Genomic DNA, 21,177 nt, shown 5'->3' with positions numbered 1-21,177 from the left:
AGTGGGTTCAGGCCAGGACTCAAGGCAGGCCACAGCGTCATTCTGTTACTGCTCGGGAACGACGTGGCCCAGCATTGTCATCCATGTACACAGGTCGGGTGGTGAGTGGATGGTTGTCGCAATGCGGCACAACAACTGGTTGCAGGACGTTAGGGGAATGGAGGTTTCCCTGGTTGTGACAAGATCCAGCTTACAATCATGTGACAGACAACCCCAAACCATTACCGAACCTCCACCATACGACGTCGTAGGTCTAATGTTCCTTGGTGTGTAGGCCATATTTGTATGCCTCTAAATCCCCCATCGGCCTTCCGTGACATGGAGCAGGAACGTGCACTTATAGGACCAGTGGACTCTTCGCCTAGTCCTCAGATTCCAAGCTCTCCGTCCCTTTAAGATCCGGGTAGAATAGGTCTTCAGCAACCCATGCAAGGCGACTTTCTCGTCGTCAGAGGCGACTAACGGGATCGGGTCGTCGAGCTCACTGACTTGGTTGATGCATGTCATCGTTTCCCAAATGCTAGGATCGATGGTCATGGCATCAACCACTGGATTGTCTGGTCCAGATTTGATTCAGACCGCCGTCATATAGCATGAATAATGCTGAGTGCGGCGTTAAACAACAAACAACAACCAACCATACAAGGTCTCCGGGCCAAACGCCATGCTGAACGAACTCCCCGACGATGACCGAAAGGAAGGGACCCTTGATTACCCTCATGGACTTCATTCCCACCGATTTCAGTCGTTTCTTCCAAGTTCTGGTTGACATCAGTCTATAGGGTAACCATAGGCGCTTCAGAACAGGAGATGCTGCAAATGGTTGACGACATACAAGCCGAAGCAGGGCCATGTCCCCACGCCTTGACATCATGCGAGGACCTCCTGACCGTGGGAGATCCTGTACAGCATTGGTCTGCCGGTCTGCTGATTATACGGTGAAATAACCCAGTTGACGTCCTATGCTGTTGTAGGTCATGCCTGTCGAACGCATACCCAAAATACGCCATCTTAGCGCCTCTGATAACCTCCAAGCCATGTTCATTGATGATATTTCAACAGTTCAAGTCAATGACGACCCAAAATTGCATTGAACAGATACATTTTGAAAAAGATGCATGGGTGGCATGCTGCACGTGCATCTGGTGCGATGTGACTTCACAGGTGCCATTGTACTGTCCTTGCATTTTGATTGAACGTCATTCTTGACAAATTCATCAAGAAATTTGCAGTTGTTTTGAATGGGAATATATCAGTATTAATTATTTCCAGAGGTGCTTAACATTTTTCTTTCTGTATATGTTAAGACTCGACAGCAAGTAATTCACAATTATTTTTTTATTATTTAGGACTTAATTTATGCATCATCGTGTCCCAATTGCAATGGGTACACCTATCTTGATATTTATATGACGATTCATATTTTATACTGAGGTCTAGTGGATAGATCGTCTGCCTGGAAGGTCGGTGGTTCGAACCCCCGTTGCATACCAAAACATGTTAACAGATGGTACTTTCTGTACCCACTGCCGCTCGGCATTAACGAACAAGGACGGATCCAGCATTTTTTAAAGGGAGGGGTTCAAATATCAAAATCCTTTCTCAGATAATTTTACTGGACAACATACTACATTTGATTTTCATAATGGGCGGGGCAAGGATCCAGACTCCCTGGACCCCGCCTGGATCCGCCTATCACAAATGACGAACAAGTACTGGTCAGCTTGGAATCAGTATGTGTGGCTGAGTGGGGTAACCATGTTAAACTGCCGCAGGACATCCAAGTGGGCTGGCACTACGAACCGGCAATAGTCCGGGCTGGGAGGACAAGCGCGCTGACACACACACACACACATGCACGTCGCTGTGTGGTATCACGGCTCTGTTAGTGTGGGTGGTGGTGGAACATGCGTAAATATTTTATGTCTGTTTCAGTAACTCTTTCATCTAGGATGTGTAGGCTCACATTAATTGGAAATGTTTATTCGCCAGATCAGGTCAAATCGGGGCAGAATTACCCTTTTGGCTAGCACCTGTGTCATCACTGATCCATTCATATAATTTTCACCCATATTTCTTTACTTTTATGCACAGTGAGACCTGTTTCAGCGGACTGGCTTTGATTTTTTTTATCTACTTCGCAAGATTATTTCACTGTATACTCGTGTTTGTGTAGCTGATTGTACCAGTCCGGAGTTATGCTGGTATTATAGTACTCTCAGCTTGACAAGAAGTGTACACACCATGTGATTTGTCAGTCGTTTTGACTTCTTGAGCCTACCTGCTTAACCCATGTTTCATGGGTGTGGACATTTTCAGTACGTTCCGATAAAGTATAGGTATCTATTTTGCATAATTATGTTATAATAAACTGATGGAACTTGTCCCTTCACAATACTGCATATGTGGCAGAGTAATATTTTCTACATACAAGTTCGGTTTTAATTCTATTTTAGCTATAGTTTTATACACATTCTATTTCATATTTGAATTAAGTACATAGTTTATTTACTATGTCTTACTTTTGCCATATAATTGTATTTCAACTTAAACATTAATACCATAGCTTATCTGTTTCATTCAGTCTATTATTTATCCAGCCTTGACTAACCATACCACTGCATGCTTTTCACCCACAGCACTTAGTATCCCACCCCGCGCATAGAGTACTCTATTGTTCTCTGTGGTCACTCACAGCCGACCACAGGTATACCTTTGTTTGCTTGTGATCTGGGCAGTTGCCAGATCACACTTGACATATGTACTTCATAGTCATTTTGTATATATTTTGAATGGATCTTGTCTTGTATTCATGGATGTGATTATTTCATGGACTTGAAGGTTAGTCGTAGTATATTTCTTCTGTTATACTTTATATGTATTTGTGTATTTCTAATTCTTAAAGTTAGAAATAAGTTGTGCTTGGTTTATTGCTAATCAGGTTGTGTATTGAATCTACAGTTCAGTGTATTCTGGTTACGATTATTTTATATGATAAAGTATTATAAACAGTTTCTTTAATTGATAAATAGCTAATTTATCCTAGGCTATTATCAGCTTAACTTAAACATTAACTAAATAAAACTATGATAAAGTATTATAAAGCAGTTTCTTTAATTGATAAATAGCTAATTTATCCTAGTCTATTATCAGCTTAACTTAAACATTAACTAAATAAAACTAAACCCTAAATAAACTGTAGTAATTCTATACCTCATATCACATTGAGGTAATCGTGTTAATTGTGCATAAGAATGTATGCGTATGTGTGAAAGTGCATTATTTAAGTAATTTGATCAATCCTTATTTTAAATACCTATTTTACTTATGTGTTGTGTATAATTATAGTGTAAATAGTATCTGCATTAGTTTATACTTTGTCAATGCAGATTAACTGGTACAATCTTCGAAGCCTTGGTAAAACGGCACAGTTTCACCAATCTGGTATGTATTGTTTATGTGTTATTCATGAATGTATAAATGTATTTATCATATAATGGGTAGGTTTCTCGGCAGGATAAAGCCAACGGATAAAAACGATATCCGTTGGGGTCATATGCGGATAGAGATGCAAATATCAAAGGTCAAGTAGGGACTACTTTCACTGTTTATAAACAAACATGGCGTCGCCCTTGTCATTCGGCGATCGAGTCAGAATTAACCATCGTGAATCTGGATAAACAACAGGGATGATTGCTATCATTATCAAAAGAACAGTCTAATATACTGAAAATCTGTGTCTAACTGTAACGTAGCTAAGGCATTTTATAAGTTTTGGCAACTTTGGAGATATAAATTTCGAAGCAATTTGGCGAGGGCACGTGGCCTAGCCAAGCGGGATCAGTAGCCATATCTGTGCTTGTAGACCTCTGCGGCTTGAAACCTCCTCCACAAATTAAAATAGTTGGATTTGGCGGAAATATGTTTGAATTGTTACCTTGTTTCGTTTTGTCGCTGTGTGTACATCTGACTACACTTCTTATCGTTATGACAGGACAGACCGACTTTCAACGTCTGACCGTGGCCGTGACGTCTCATAGACTAGGGTTAGAGTAGCTTCCCTTTGACAAAGGGCAGTTACTCTAGCGGACAGACCGATGGATTGCCGCGAAAGGCAATTAAAAACAATTGTTGTTTTGCGTATATGTTGCTTCGCCACTGTATAAGAAACAGATTTCAGTTGGATCTATATTGGCTACTGTCACTGTCCGACTGACATATCACTTACCCTGTGACGTAATAAATATTAATGCGCGCATTCCAGGAAAACTCGCAATGTTTCGGTAATGTTTGTGAGTGAGGGAAAGCGATTTTGAAGCACAGAATTAAAGAATGACATTATATGATAAAGAGGTTATCACGCTTGTGTGTTTGGGGATGGTAAATATCCTGTATTAGGAATAAACACTATGTATTTAGCTCGCCAAGGCTCGCTAAATACAATGTTTATTCCTAATGCAGGATATTTACCATCCCCAAACACACAAGCGTGATAACCTCTATATATCTGCTTATAACCCTATAATCAGTTTAAACTAAACATAAACCATGTCTACTGTCATAACACTAGACAAGTACAATACTACATGATAATTACAAAGATATTCGTCGTCAGCATATATATAGATACATAGAGGTTATCACGCGAGTGTGTTTGGGGATGGTAAATATCCTGCATTAGGAATAAACATTGTATTTAGCGAGCCTTGGCAAGCTAAATACATAGTGTTAATTGTGCATAAGAATGTATGCGTATGTGTGAAAGTGCATTATTTAAGTAATTTGATCAATCCTTATTTTAAATACCTATTTTACTTATGTGTTGTGTATAATTATAGTGTAAATAGTATCTGCATTAGTTTATACTTTGTCAATGCAGATTAACTGGTACAATCTTCGAAGCCTTGGTAAAACGGCACAGTTTCACCAATCTGGTATGTATTGTTTATGTGTTATTCATGAATGTATAAATGTATTTATCATATAATGGGTAGGTTTCTCGGCAGGATAAAGCCAACGGATAAAAACGATATCCGTTGGGGTCATATGCGGATAGAGATGCAAATATCAAAGGTCAAGTAGGGACTACTTTCACTGTTTATAAACAAACATGGCGTCGCCCTTGTCATTCGGCGATCGAGTCAGAATTAACCATCGTGAATCTGGATAAACAACAGGGATGATTGCTATCATTATCAAAAGAACAGTCTAATATACTGAAAATCTGTGTCTAACTGTAACGTAGCTAAGGCATTTTATAAGTTTTGGCAACTTTGGAGATATAAATTTCGAAGCAATTTGGCGAGGGCACGTGGCCTAGCCAAGCGGGATCAGTAGCCATATCTGTGCTTGTAGACCTCTGCGGCTTGAAACCTCCTCCACAAATTAAAATAGTTGGATTTGGCGGAAATATGTTTGAATTGTTACCTTGTTTCGTTTTGTCGCTGTGTGTACATCTGACTACACTTCTTATCGTTATGACAGGACAGACCGACTTTCAACGTCTGACCGTGGCCGTGACGTCTCATAGACTAGGGTTAGAGTAGCTTCCCTTTGACAAAGGGCAGTTACTCTAGCGGACAGACCGATGGATTGCCGCGAAAGGCAATTAAAAACAATTGTTGTTTTGCGTATATGTTGCTTCGCCACTGTATAAGAAACAGATTTCAGTTGGATCTATATTGGCTACTGTCACTGTCCGACTGACATATCACTTACCCTGTGACGTAATAAATAGTAATGCGCGCATTCCAGGAAAACTCGCAATGTTTCGGTAATGTTTGTGAGTGAGGGAAAGCGATTTTGAAGCACAGAATTAAAGAATGACATTATATGATAAAGAGGTTATCACGCTTGTGTGTTTGGGGATGGTAAATATCCTGTATTAGGAATAAACACTATGTATTTAGCTCGCCAAGGCTCGCTAAATACAATGTTTATTCCTAATGCAGGATATTTACCATCCCCAAACACACAAGCGTGATAACCTCTATATATCTGCTTATAACCCTATAATCAGTTTAAACTAAACATAAACCATGTCTACTGTCATAACACTAGACAAGTACAATACTACATGATAATTACAAAGATATTCGTCGTCAGCATATATATAGATACATAGAGGTTATCACGCGAGTGTGTTTGGGGATGGTAAATATCCTGCATTAGGAATAAACATTGTATTTAGCGAGCCTTGGCAAGCTAAATACATAGTGTTTATTCCTAATACAGGATATTTACCATCCCCAAACACACAAGCGTGATAACCTCTTTATCATATAATGTCATTCTTTAATTCTGTGCTTCAAAATCGCTTTCCCTCACTCACAAACATTACCGAAACATTGCGAGTTTTCCTGGAATGCGCGCATTAATATTTATTACGTCACAGGGTAAGTGATATGTCAGTCGGACAGTGACAGTAGCCAATATAGTTCCAACTGAAATCTGTTTCTTATACAGTGGCGAAGCAACATATACGCAAAACAACAATTGTTTTTAATTGCCTTTCGCGGCAATCCATCGGTCTGTCCGCTAGAGTAACTGCCCTTTGTCAAAGGGAAGCTACTCTAACCCTAGTCTATGAGACGTCACGGCCACGGTCAGACGTTGAAAGTCGGTCTGTCCTGTCATAACGATAAGAAGTGTAGTCAGATGTACACACAGCGATAAAACGAAACAAGGTAACAATTCAAACATATTTCCGCCAAATCCAACTATTTTAATTTGTGGAGGAGGTTTCAAGCCGCAGAGGTCTACAAGCACAGATATGGCTACTGATCCCGCTTGGCTAGGCCACGTGCCCTCGCCAAATTGCTTCGAAATTTATATCTCCAAAGTTGCCAAAACTTATAAAATGCCTTAGCTACGTTACAGTTAGACACAGATTTTCAGTATATTAGACTGTTCTTTTGATAATGATAGCAATTATCCCTGTTGTTTATCCAGATTCACGATGGTTAATTCTGACTCGATCGCCGAATGACAAGGGCGACGCCATGTTTGTTTATAAACAGTGAAAGTAGTCCCTACTTGACATTTGATATTTGCATCTCTATCCGCATATGACCCCAACGGATATCGTTTTCATCCGTTGGCTTTATCCTGCCGAGAAACCTACCCATTATATGATAAAATATAATATATATATCATTGTGCAGGTTACTTCCTACATGAGTAACATTGGTTTCTTGCTATTTTAAGTGCATATAATTGAATGTCCATTAGATGTAAGGCCATTATGTATATTATAACAATGTCAATGTTCTATGTCTTGTATGCAGTATGTCTTATTATTTATACATTGTTGCAGGCTGTATTTATTCACCTTTCTCTTCTGAGAGAATAAACAGCCATCAGCTCACACCCTGTAGCCGTTTGTTGTGTGTTAACAACCCCGACAACTAGGTGCTACTACACATATTTTCTCAAAACCCATGATAACAATTAAGTTACACCTTTGTATTTCAAGCAGCTTTCAATCAATTGTTTGGCCTCCAGTTTCAGGAACTTGGAGAGGGCCATTCTGTTTGCAGGGTTGTTTTGTTTCTGAAAGTGTATCCACACTTTAGTCACCTTGTGTTCTACAGGTGGTAGAGTCAGTACAGTAGATGAGCCATGCATACTTTATATCAATGGGGATTTCAGGTAAGAATATTAGTCCCAAGCAACCAAAGTTTGTCCTACATGATTTAAATATTTCCTGCTGCCATAAGGGTGGTCAGGCTCACTCACCATCATGTGTTATTGTTTCCCAATTGTACATTGATGATTGATGATTGTGATGTCAATCACTAGATTGTCTGGTCCAGGCTTGATAATATACCGGTACACACTGCTTTCATATGGCTTGAGCACCGCCAAGCAAACAAATGCTTAAGTCTGGACCAGTGAGTGAAAGTGAATAATAACCAAACACTAGGATATCATTTTGTTTAATATTTCATAAAATTTCTGTACAAAAATAAGCTTTCCTTAGCAGAGAAACAAAACATCAGAATGAACTTAATTGCTCGTGCATTTCTGGAGAAATTCACATTAAATCATCCTTGATAATCCAGGGTATCATGAACACCGATGACCTAATCACTACCATAGCCTCGTCTTGAGCTCAATTCAAATGGCACTACTAAAAACACCCATTCAATCAAATAAATTCTTTGTTAAGTCAGAAATAGAAGTGATGATGCAGAACGGAACCCTGGTGCTGCACGTGTGGGGTCATTATGAAGAATATCTACCTGCTGAAACGATGGCTATAACACATGATTAATCAAGGATGAATTCAAGTTGGCCATTCTGATGTTGTGTTTTTCCACAAGGAGGAGAACAGAACACATGTTATAAGTTAACATTTATCCTCAGGACTTGGACAGTTCACACACTCAACATACAAACAGGAAGAAAACAGGCCCCCTTCAAGCACTCAATTACGGGACATCATGTGGTACAATTAGGTACTTGTGTTAACACATAAACCTATCATGAAGGATAGCTTGATAACACTTAAATAAATTTGAATTTCAACCCATAAAGTGTCCCCTGACTGAGATATAAAAATAATATGTACATCACTGATCAAATATTGTCAAGCAAGCATATTTTATATCACAAATTGATGGGAAAGATGTATCAAATTTTGTCACCATTCTGAAGCTGATTCCTAATCTTTAAGTCAGTTATCAACCATCCAATCATGAAATGTTGATTTGTATAACATAACAAATTCATTCAACAAACAGAATCACTGTAAAGTCTGACAGGCACCTTCACTCACTCAAACAGTATGTACACAGATTGCTCCCTGTATCACAGTGTCCTAAGTGGTTACCGCACGAGTGGAGTAACCCCATCAACAAGATAACAAACAGATCTTAAAGCGAAACAAGAGTAATTTGAGAAAAAAACATTCAAGATATGATGGAAGGACTTGGGAAAAATGACAAACGTGCATGTTATTTAAGTAAATTTGTGCATAATTATTGGAAGATTCTCATCTATCTTTATAAAAGGTTAATTCACAAAAGATTGTATCATATCTGTGCTGGAAATATTATTCCATACAAGAAAAGATGTGCCAGGGAGTTACTGTGATGGCCAGTGAATCACCAGACTGTCCATGATGTCAAATATACAACACATCTTTTGATAGGGATGTTACATGGCGGTTGATGGAGAATAGTATTCCATATTGCCATGTAAGCAACTGACATAGTCGTCTGTGGAGAGATTATTTGCTAACGCCACACAAGCAATCTATTCTGGCATTATTGTCCTGAGATTTGAAACAGATTAAATATATCAGAACCCTAAGAAAACTTGAGTAGTATATATTTCATTACTATTCAAATGTGTCTAAAATATCATAAATCATTACTGGTTTATTACAAATTGTAACCTCTTCTAGTTGGCTGGGATATTTTTGGCAGTATTTAATATTTGAAAGATCTACTTTTAATAGCTCATGAAGACTTTGGCTATTGTGTTTAATAATTAGGTGAAGTGTGGCACAGTCAGAAAAACAGCATTGTCCTCCTTTTGTTTGTATGTCTCTCTTGAAGATGCCATCATTTCATCATCGAAAGTCAAGGGAGACGACTCCTTGCTGCATGTAAAGGGAGGTAACTGGCACCAAACATGACTCCAGACTTTTGAACAAATAACCAGTTGTACTATCTTGACCAGTTCGGTGGCGGCAATGTTTGTATTCCTTCATTTCAATATTATCCTGTATGTTTACTGTTAAGAGAGGAGCCATGTTTAAGGAACAGCCTCCATCACCTGTGGGAGTTGTCACTTGAAACAAACGAGCAGATGCCTGCACTTCATCACATGCAGACATGAGGAGAGTTGTGAGAAAGTGGATGTGCAGACACTCATTGTAGATATATGGAGATGGAGGTGGGAGCTAGTTGCTCTTCATCTCATTGCGGATACACTGCCGGAAGGCTTCCCAGTTCCCCTGTGTGTGCATCAGATGAGACTGTCGAGTAGAAAAACAGGGATGAGTTTTACGATAGCTGCCTTTAAATAATCAAGTATGCGACTGGCAAACCACATCAAAATGAGGTGAGGTGGAATGGGGTTTAACACTGCATTCATTGATAGAGTGATATGTGTGTGGCTGTGTGTACTAGTCCAGACGGACCATCAAACTGGCTGCTGAGATATGATGCAGTTTAACATGGATACCTGACTCAGACATAGTATACAGCCCTGGGACGACCTGTCCTTGTTTTAGCCCCTTTATGCCAAGTACCAATCAGGGCAACAACAAGTACCATCTTTTAACATCCATCGGAATGATGCAGCAAGGAGATCGAACCACCGACCTTCCGCTCTATCCATGAGATCACGGAAGTGGCCCAATGAAACAGCGCGTGTGCATCTGTCACGCAGCAGTCATAAATATTCCAGCTGTATCCAAGTGTTCTGTAAACGATCACATCTAGGCCAGGCAAACTAATTACTGTCATTCTGGAAACATTGGTGCCATGAAATTAGTGCGAGTGACCAATAGCTTTCCACAGGAACTCGTTACTGGTCAGTAAATAAAAATATATACCCCTGGGGGGGGGGGGTATATATTTTTATTTACTGACCAATAACAAGTTCCTGTGTAGCCTTCACTACATCTGGACAGTTTGCAACAGCCTGTTGACAGGATTACCAAAGATCAAAGCTATTTCTTTTTGTAAGCATAAGAAGCAGTGTGGTGTAAAGTTGACAGTGTCAGTGATTCTTTAACTACAGATGCATGTGTTATCGTAGTTAGCAGGGAGGTTGGAGGAGTTTGGTGGTAACAATACTCATGGCCGGTGTATGTCTTGACTAGTCAGTGGTATGTTAGCAACTTGACAAGTAAGTGAGTGAGTTGGGTTTAACACCGCTTTTAAAAGTATTCTAGTTATATCACAGAGAGTGTCAGCTTAATGTGGGAGGAAAGCCAGAAGTGATGTAGGTCTCAGACGTTTACCACTTCGGTGAAACCCACGAGCACGGGTATGGTGCTGACAAACCTAGAAACATAATCGAGGCGAACCAGGATTCGAACCCACAAATCATAGATTTCTGGCGTGCCAAAGGGGCGAACTCTGGACAGCGCATCGTGGCACCTAAGACGACGGGGCCATCCGTGCCCCATAACTTGACAAGATTTTGCAGGTAAATGAACTTTCTTGATTATACATTGTGTGACAATATGTAATTAAGGAAACCGGATGTGAGGGTATATTAATTCAATCATATACTGGCTGGTTTGACAATGAGTGGGAGTGACTAATATAATATGTCTCCTTACGTCTTCGTTGGTCTGCAAAGAGGTAACTGTCATGAAACTATTGTGAATGTTTGTCACCCGCTGTTTTTGCAAAACTTTTCAGATTTACAGTACATAATTATTCGGGCTGTCCACTCTAATGGCAATATCACATCTATATTCCAGGAATGGATTTTACCAAATTTTGAAGAGTATTTCAGTCATACCACAACATTGTGTCAACAACATTGAGTATTGATTGAAAATTATGCTGGAGCATGCATTGTTTCAACGTTTACCGAAACAAGCAAGAAGACGCTGTGTGATGTGATGTTTTGTGTGGCTACTGGTGTGACTAGTTGTGTGGTTACTGGTGTGGCTACTGGTCCGACTCTACTGACCCTGGAACCTCGGTGTAACCTGTCCTTCATGATGGCGATGAACTCCGGGGAGCTGAGGTGACCATCACCGTCGGAATCAAAGATCTGGAACACAGTGTTGACAACGTCCTTGCCCAGCGTGAAGCCCGTACATACCCTCACTGCCCTCTGGAACTCATCTGAAACACACATGCCAAGATGTGCTCAAACACCAATCATTAACCATGTACTCGCCTACAAAGCCTCAGTAGGAAGAACCATACAACAAATGCATTTTATTATTGAAAACAAATTAAATTCAAGCTTAACAGTACTGTGCTTGCCAATCCTTTTAATCTCACATCAGTCTGTATATAATCAACTCTGTGTGTTTTGGATTTCACCAATTTGTCAAACATCCATCAAGCATGCATCTACAGGCCCAGAATCATCATGGAATGTGTCTGGGAATCCAACCAACGACCAGTACATCCTTGTACAACTAAGGGCTGCAACTCCGCAGTGTGAATAACATACCTTGGGAGACAGGCTGTTGGGCATAGGTATACATCTTCATGGCGATCGAGAAATCATCCAGGTTGTTCAAGAACTGACAGAACTTCTTGAACTCTTGGAAAGTAATGCCCTGAAATGTCCACAAAGTCTCAGAATAGCTGGCAATGCCAATCAGATTAAACAGCAAAAACACTGCCATGTTCATCAACATGCAAAACTTTCATAAAACACAAAACTGATAAATCTCAATTTGGACTTATGGGCCAAGAAAAGTTTCCCTGTCAAAGGCTGTGCAGTGCAATACTGAAAGCGAATGTGTTTGCAAGATAACTTCTTGACTAACACTTAATCTCTCAAATAAGTATACATTTGAGGATTCTTATTGTTTAATTGTCTCTTGAAATAATAGACATGAGCCCTGAGAAGTTCTTCCAAAAAACTGAAAAAATGTGCACTTGCTAAAGTAGACTTCAAAATGTTTGGAAATTTTTGTTTCAGTGTCTCTAGGAGACAATAACCCCATTTTTATCCAGCATCTGACAAAGTTACCTTCTCTTGCTGAATCCTGTCCTTGACCCTGGCAATGCACTCGTCAATCTCGGCGCGGTCAAGCAGGGTGTAGCGGAGGAGGATGTGGGCGAAGTCCACCTCAGAGATCGTGTTCATGCCCTTGGAGAACTCCAGGAACTCCAGCTCAATCACCTCACTCTGCAGGTTCTCCATGAATCTGGTCAACACAAGATGCCATGTTATTCCATGGGTTGACAGAAGTATGTGACAAACTCACATTCTGCCCATGAACGCCCGTCCCCCAACCCCGATGTGGCTGACATGGTCACAGATTAATCCGCAACATCCAGCAACATGTCTCCTGTAAAGTCCCATTCTGTTCTTAAATCCATGTATCACAGAAGGGCCGATATGCCTGGGAGTTGACTCACAATTCTATACTACTTAAAAGAAGTTAAAGAACGCATGATTTTTTTTTTATATGACAGCAGTTAATCTCTCATGGCTGCTGGATGCTGCAACACACTGACTTCCAATTGTGAGTGTTCCTTAACTTGTTTTCAGTAGGATATTTTCACAGCACCCCTGTGCGTCTGGCTTACCTGTGAAAGTCGTCATACTTGAGGACGTCCTTTCCATACTTGCCAAAGAAGTGGATCATCAGAGACGTGTCCTGTATTCTCGTCTCCACTGCCTACACAACACAGACGACCAACATGTCACATGAGGTTCACAAAACACCTTCAAGAGTGAACCAATCACAACACTTGCTCCCAGTAGGAAACTCAGACAGATATATGCTCATCTCTACAGTCGGACCAACAGAGCCAATAACAGTTCCCATGTGTAACAGCAGAGTTGTCTCCCTTCAATGAAGGCAACACCTCAACTGGACAAGAGTTCAAAGGCAAACAGAACATTTTTTCAAAATACAATTCCAACAAATATAACATATTGGCACCATATTAGAAAGATTTGCTTGCTTGGAAAAAAGGGTCATATTGTGTGGGGTTGATTTTTTCATTTTCAAATTTTGACTGCGGTCAAGGTGCTACCATAGTTAATGACGGCCCTGTTAACTGTCAGAAATGAGCATATCCTCATGTTAACAATAAAACAAACAACACAAGCAGTTAAACCTGCCAACAGCTGTAGTTATAGAGAATTAGTTTAAGTACACAAGGTTGTAATCTGCTGTTAAGCTTTTAAAAGGTCAGAAAGTAAATCAAGACCATTAAAAATGAATAAACTTGTGAAAACATCTCACCGTCACATATTGGTGACATCAATGTTCAAATGTTAGTAAAACAATGAATTGAACAGCCGCCCACTACACCAACTCTTAGTTCAACAACTAAGACAGTTAGGGTGATACACAGAATTTGTTAGGGTGATACATATATAGACTCTATCGGTAAGTATGATAAAACTTAATAACACATAGGAACCAATTCAATTATCTCACTTGTATATAAACAATCACATTCAATATTGGTGTAAGTAAGATATAAGTATGTTACTAAATTAACATAGGTACTTATTCAGTTATCACACGTATAGAAAATTAGATCATAATTGGGTGTAAGTAATAAATAAGTACTGTTATATAAATATATGGAAAAAAGAAATCTCACCATAATTTTATTTCATATGAAATGAGAGACCTGATTTATCCAGCATGGACGATGTGGGAAAAAGTGTGCATCACAGGGCGAACAACGCCTAGGTAAAACATCTAGTGTCTAGAAGCTATTAAGAAGCACCAACACCGCACTGTGTATTCACTACCATTGTGGTTAGTGTACTACTTGTCTATAGGTGACCGGAACTATAGGTGACCGGAACTGTCGGCGCCAATGCCGGCGCCGGCGTGACCTGTGTCTATGTGGTTAGCTATACTTACTGGAATCACTTTGGACAAAACCTAGCAGGAAGAAATGTACATGTGTCTAGGTAGTACCAGCTGTCTTTCTCTCAATGCAGCTACCGTCAATATTCTGATACTAGGACCACTTGCAGGAACAGAACATACGACCCCCGTATTATCGGACGCTGGATTTATATAGGAGCATCACCCGCAGCCCAGCGGTAGAAACTAACATTTTTAGTCGACTAGTCTTTATAATGATAATATATAGCAAAACCCTTAGAAATGGCAAATATCTACTAGTCCTTATGATACCTTAACTATAGGGCAGATTGGCAAGGACTATAATGCCAATTTCTAACCCTGCAGCCTTGTATGTAGCCCACAGAGGCCAGGATCAAAGCCTTTTACAGATGGTTCTTCATCTTAAGTGGAAGGGTAATGTGGAAACCAAGTAAGATAAGGTCAAACAAAACTTTCTTGTTTTCGATTTTTAAGGAATATTGATGTGATAAATGGAACTAATATTTATGTCATCAGACAAAGAAAATGTTTTGATCATAATATTGACGGCATATTGCTACTTTGATCAGTTCTTTGACATCTAATTCAAAATGTAGCTAATCTTCGTCACGTTTAAAACATAAATCGAACTAAACTTATGAATAACATTGAGGAACATTCAGAATTCTACATAAATATTGCTAGAGAAATAAAACTTTACTTAAAATTACTCATACAACATAACTGAAATCTACAGGTAAATAAGATCCTTGAAATGGCATACACTTGAATTTCATAATCCAGGCATACTGTATATGCCAAAATGTATTAAAAAGAACCGACTAATACAAAAATATCAAACTTATATTATACTGGAGGTATGTATGCAAAACAGCATGCATTACTATGTCAGAGTTTGTTAGACAGTGGCGCCACCTACTTCCATCTTCCTTCCCTCGCCATCCTCAGAGTCAGGCTGCTTGCTAAACACTCGCTCCAGCTGCAATAGTCGGGCAATATCACATGACCTGTCACACTCGGCACGTAGATGGCATGTCTATTACATGTCAATTACATGTCAAAAATACATAGCTGTCCATCACTTACCTGGTACACAGCCAGCTTATAATCCATCAAGTATCATCGCACCTACACTGTGTGTTTCACACTGAAAATCCTATTTCTGTGGCAAATTCTGGTGTAGTTTTGTAGATCATGTCAAAAGCATGATCAGGGGAGGGAAAATGTTGGTAAATATGAATCATAAAGTTAGGACATTTTTCGAGAATCCCACTCACTAATAAGCGACTGAATTTTTGTGTTTAAGTCAAATGCAAATTTTGGGCAAATTAGCGGTAAAGTTGAAAACACTTCAGGATATGCGACAATGTTCCTTTCAACTTTATTGACTTCAAGAGAAACAGAAAAGTACATCTGTTGGTCAATACATGTCTCAAAAATGGTATTTCAACTCAGCTTGACACAACTTTTGTTCATACGTCCAATGTTTGATTTGACTTTGAACCTGATTGAGTCTCACACACACACAAAAAAACAGTACTTCAAACTATTTTTTCAGGTTTTTCTTGTTTCTAAATTTTCTGAAGTCATTTAGCGTTCTATCCCTGAATGTTGTTTGAAATTTCATATTTGGAACATATTTTAAGTGTAAATTTCAGGTAAGGTTGATTTTAACTTAACCCACAAGACTAAGCTAACAGTGTGATTTCAACGACACGGAAGTTACTTGTATGGTGTAGATGATACACATAAAAAATATTAAAAGTCAAGTTTTAAAATCCCAGCCAGTGAACAAAATGAGTTAGTACTTTGCAATATCTTAAAAATCAAGTAAAAAGATATAATATCCAAATATCCCACAATGTTACCATTATGCAGTCAATTATGTGTTAGATCGTCTCCATACACTGCTATCCAAAAGCTGGCCATTACATCCAATAATATTGCAAAATATGATAATGCATAGCTATAATATGCAGCCCATTCTTACAAAACAATATACCAAACCAAATGTAATAGCTGAAATCCACAGTGTATTATTTCACGAACATGTTGTACAATATTCACTACAAAGGTTAATTCACTGGCACACATACACCAAAGATGGACTTCGATCATCTACTTCATCAGTGTCCAACAAATGATCGACACCTTTAACGTGACTTCATATATTTATCCTTCCGAGAGTTATAATTTTGAGATTTTGAGTCCTAATATGAATGCCTTCTCCAATGGCAGAAAACTAGGTGTGACAATCCGTGAGCAATTGATGCATGATTCTGATGGGTGTGTACACGGGTAATAAATAATCAACATCTGATATTACAGGTTTCCATGCAAACTATACGGTCTCTGTCAGATCACTAATGATCAGCTAGTTCTCCAAGATATGCATTCATAACCACACGTTTCTGTCACATTCTTCATACTATCGACAGGTATTCCTGAAATCCAACATTCCAATGCTATAGTATCTGTCATAATTTCATAACTCTACACTCTGGCCATGGACGACTTACCTGTCACATATGACTTAACATGACAAACGGCCTAGAACTGTCAGTTGTCAACGAAGCAATCAATGACATGATCGACACAATCGATGGCTCAGTGACAAGTGACTGACCCAGTGATGACAGCAAGGAACAATCCATGTCAATCAACACGTGAAACATACATCGTTGAACATGGTTCAAATTCATCTAGACTGAGAAATGGAAGAAATAGAACTCCTGCGGAGGGAGTTCCTGGCAGTTTTCTACCCATGCTGAAGCAGGTTGTAGAGAATATTCCTCAGTGAGAGCTTGTGATGCGTACATGCCTAGCTGAGAGAGGTGATATTAACATCGGAGGGTCATGGATAAAAACACCTAGCAGACTCATGGATATATGAATCGTAGCTGACAGCAGCGATGTAGAACACCTAGCTGCGAGTTGTATCTCGCGAGTTGGATAAAAACACCTAGCAGACTCATGGATATATGAATCGTAGCTGACAGCAGCGATGTAGAACACCAAGCTGCGAGTTGTATCTCGCGAGTTGGATAAAAACACCTAGCAGACTCATGGATATATGAATCGTAGCTGACAGCAGCGATGTAGAACACCAAGCTGCGAGTTGTATCTCGCGAGTTGGATAAAAACACCTAGCAGACTCATGGATATATGAATCGTAGCTGACAGCAGCGATGTAGAACACCAAGCTGCGAGTTGTATCTCGCGAGTTGGATAAAAACACCTAGCAGACTCATGGATATATGAATCGTAGCTGAGAACAGCGATGTAGAACACCTAGCTGCGAGTTGTGTTTATATATATATATATGCCCACTATCTGATAGTCATTGATATTAGCATGCCTTGCATACAGTGGTTATTATATACACCTTGCTGAGGGTCAATGAGAATTATCCCCAGCAGAGTCGTTGATACATACATCTGGCAGAGTTGTTGATATATTCACCTAGTGAAAAGTCGCTGACATGCACACCTTGGCAGAATTGTTGATATATACACTTAGTGAGAAGTTGTTGACATATAGACCTAGTGGGGTCAATATATCCCTTTAGAAAAGTCATTGATATATACACCTAGCAGAGAGTCCTGGATATATATACCTAGCAGATAGTCATTGATATATACCCTTAGCAGAGAGTCGTGGATATATATACCCAGCAGATAGTCATTGATATATACCCTTAGCAGAGAGTCATGGATATATATACCCAGCAGATAGTCATTGATATATACCCTTACCAGAGAGTAGTGGATATATATACCTAGCATATAGTCATTGATATATTACCCCTAGCGGAGAGACATTGACATATATACCTTTAGAAAAGTCATTGATATATACACCTTGCAGAGAGTCGATATATACACCTAGTACAGAGTCGTTGATGTATACACCTAGCAGAGAGTCGTTGAGATATATTCCTATAGAAAAGTTGTTGACATATAAACCTAGCAGAATCAATATATACCTAGCAAGGAGTCGTTGATATATAACCCCAAGCAGAGGGATCTTGACATAGATCTATACACCTATGTTGAGGGTCTCTGACATATACACCTAGTGGAGAGTCTGTATACACGGTATATATCTGTATACAGTCACACTCCGGTGGTCTCCACGGTAAGCAGTTTCAGACATGCTGTTGGGTTATGGATTTGTTAATCCAGGGCCCACATGCACAAAGCGATCTTAGCGCTAAGACTATTGTAAGCCCATGTTAAAGTATGGGAGTTACCATCATCTTAGCGCTAAAATCGCTTTGTGCAAGTGGGCCCTGGTCAATTAAAACACACAGATGTGTAGTGGGTCAATTAAACAGGAAACGCATCACTGTTAAGTGGTTAAGAACAAAACATAAACAAGCATTGCAGGCAACAGAACACACCAGGCAAAGGGTCTAGCAAAGACTGGCAAGCACTGCAAAGTCCCAGTCTAAATACCAAGCAACCAAACGTGTCACAACATGCAGCACACAATGCACATGCACATGCAGGGGGGGATGAGGGGGGAAGCAATAGGTCGGTACCGTGGGGAGAGGCGAAACTGATAAAGAGGTGATGATGCTATACTGGGTGACACTAATTAACAAAAAAGTCTACATGAACCCTGACGCTGCAGGACTCTAGTCTAGCCCTGAGAGCTGATGGTGAAGGAAATCTTGTTTAGCTCTGTACATCAAAGTTCAACAAGACTCATTAGAACTTTATATATATACAATTACCAGGGTTTCAATTACTTATTACATAAGAAGGGATAATAATATCAAGGATCAATTATTATTGTGATTCATATAATCACATTTAATGATTCCTGTCTTCTTTTACATTAGGGAATTCATATTAAGAATATTAGTGGCTTGTAATAATTTTCCTTAATGAAGGTTTAGGACCCAGACCGTGATAAATGTGACCTAGATTGCGTGTTGTGATTCTGGGAACAGTAGTGACTAGGGAGACGTACAGCTAACATTGTCTGTAGTCTTTGTCTTTCCCGAGGTACAAACTTTCGCTCATGAGGGGGAAGAATGAAGAAAGATTCCAACTGAAAAGAAAGAGATGAAAGACATTGTGAAAAAAAAATACTGATACCTTCACCCTCCGAAAACCTCAGGGTCATACTGAAAAACAGGCTCGCATCCAACATAGCATTAATGAGCCATCAAAATCACTTACAAAAATATCCAAAAATTATAGAAAACACTGACCAAATATAACTACACACTTGACATGAATTTACCTTGGTCATATAAAATGAGATACAAAAATATTAAAAAGGACAAAAACATTACAGTGAGACACTGTCAAGAATGTGATAAATCATTGTTGAATGTTGTCAGAGTGCAATACAACATGTAACAGAGAAATGCCTCCTTGGAACGAAAGACACTTCAGACAGACAAAATCTTGGCACCATTTACATGCAGAGCTTGAACAGAAAATATATTCTATGTGATGGAGGAGAAACGGTAAGACATGGCCGGCACCACTGCCCCGGTGATGTATTCTGTACCATGACAGACTCTGATCATTGTAACCCATGCGTGATCTGTGCAGACTTGTGTGTCGGACAGTGTCCTGAACTGGTGCAACTAGACTGGGTTGTAGTCTCTGTATACGGGACAGTGTCCCGAACTGGTGCAACTAGACTGGGTCATAGTCTCTTTATACCGGACAGTGTCCCGAACTGGTGCAACTAGACTGGGTCATAGTCTCTGTATACCAGACAGTGTCCCGAACTGGTGCAACTAGACTGGGTCGTAGTCTCTGTATACCGGACAGTGTCCTGAACTGATGCAACTAGACTGGGTCGTAGTCTCTGTACAGTCAAACCCTGCTAATCTGGACAGTCTTCTTCCAACTGATACCGTCTCAATTGCCAAATTTCCTGAAGAACGTAGAATGGAGTTATGTCCCTTTGTATCAAGATATAATGAATTTTAATTCTTTAATTTCTTACATCTCACGATACAACAGAGGAGATTAATTTCATTGTTGTTATTTACGGATTTACTGAATGAAAAATAGCAAAATGAAAATAATATTAAAATGACTTTCGGGATAATATTTAAACACCGACTCAAATGCAATAAAAAAGAAACAAAACTGAAGTTAACATGCAATATCACTTTGTGTTGAAAAGAGTATTCATTGCGAAAATTGTAATTCAGAGCTAAGTGTTTACCGCAAAGTTTGAAGCCATGTTGATTTACAGCCCTCAGATATGACAAATCCTGTTGGGCAGTCGTTAAGCCATGAAAAATGGGCATAAATTCAGGAAATTAACCGATGGTCATTTACATATAATATTTCCATATTTTCAACCACCATCATTGTAAGAGTGAGTGAGTGAGTGAGTTCAAGTTTAACGCTGCATCTATTATTACAAGAACAAAACAAAGTTCAGTAAACCAACTAAAAAAAAAAATTAATCCCCCCCTGCGCCCCCAAAATAAATAAAAATGAATTACCAAACAAGAAAATATTGTCTGCAAAGTGTGTTTTCCTGGCTAGAGTGTGGCTATTTGTATAAAACGCTGATCTAGTACATAGTGTGTAAGTGGCTCTGCCTGGAGACAGCTGGCTTATACAAGTAGTATCATTGTATCAAGGAAGAACACTCCAACA

General features: G+C 39.4%; 1 protein-coding gene across 7 annotated transcripts in view; it reads right to left on the bottom strand.

The window, feature by feature from the left end:
* Positions 1 to 7,936: 7,936 nt before the first annotated feature.
* Positions 7,937 to 21,177, bottom strand: part of LOC139450383 (calcium uptake protein 3, mitochondrial-like) — a 110,027-nt gene continuing 96,786 nt past the window's right edge. For 2 of the 7 annotated variants that reach the window (XM_071232065.1, XM_071232067.1), the window contains 8 exons: positions 19,514 to 19,594; positions 15,456 to 15,515; positions 14,549 to 14,569; positions 13,248 to 13,339; positions 12,685 to 12,862; positions 12,157 to 12,265; positions 11,662 to 11,819; positions 7,937 to 9,985 (listed from right to left, as the gene is read on the bottom strand). In XM_071232065.1, coding sequence (XP_071088166.1) covers positions 9,911 to 9,985; positions 11,662 to 11,819; positions 12,157 to 12,265; positions 12,685 to 12,862; positions 13,248 to 13,339; positions 14,549 to 14,569; positions 15,456 to 15,515; positions 19,514 to 19,594 — 774 coding nt within the window. In that variant the 3' untranslated portion in view covers positions 7,937 to 9,910. The remainder of the gene's footprint in view (positions 9,986 to 11,661; positions 11,820 to 12,156; positions 12,266 to 12,684; positions 12,863 to 13,247; positions 13,340 to 14,548; positions 14,570 to 15,455; positions 15,516 to 19,513; positions 19,595 to 21,177) is intronic. The other 5 variants (XM_071232066.1, XM_071232069.1, XM_071232070.1 and 2 more) reach the window with 4 other exon arrangements.

The sequence above is a fragment of the Haliotis cracherodii genome, unplaced genomic scaffold (genome assembly GCF_022045235.1).
Source record: "Haliotis cracherodii isolate W230 unplaced genomic scaffold, xgHalCrac1.p SCAF_8, whole genome shotgun sequence".
Classification (NCBI taxonomy): Eukaryota; Metazoa; Mollusca; class Gastropoda; order Lepetellida; family Haliotidae; genus Haliotis; species Haliotis cracherodii.
This window is presented reverse-complemented; position numbering and strand designations above follow the sequence as displayed.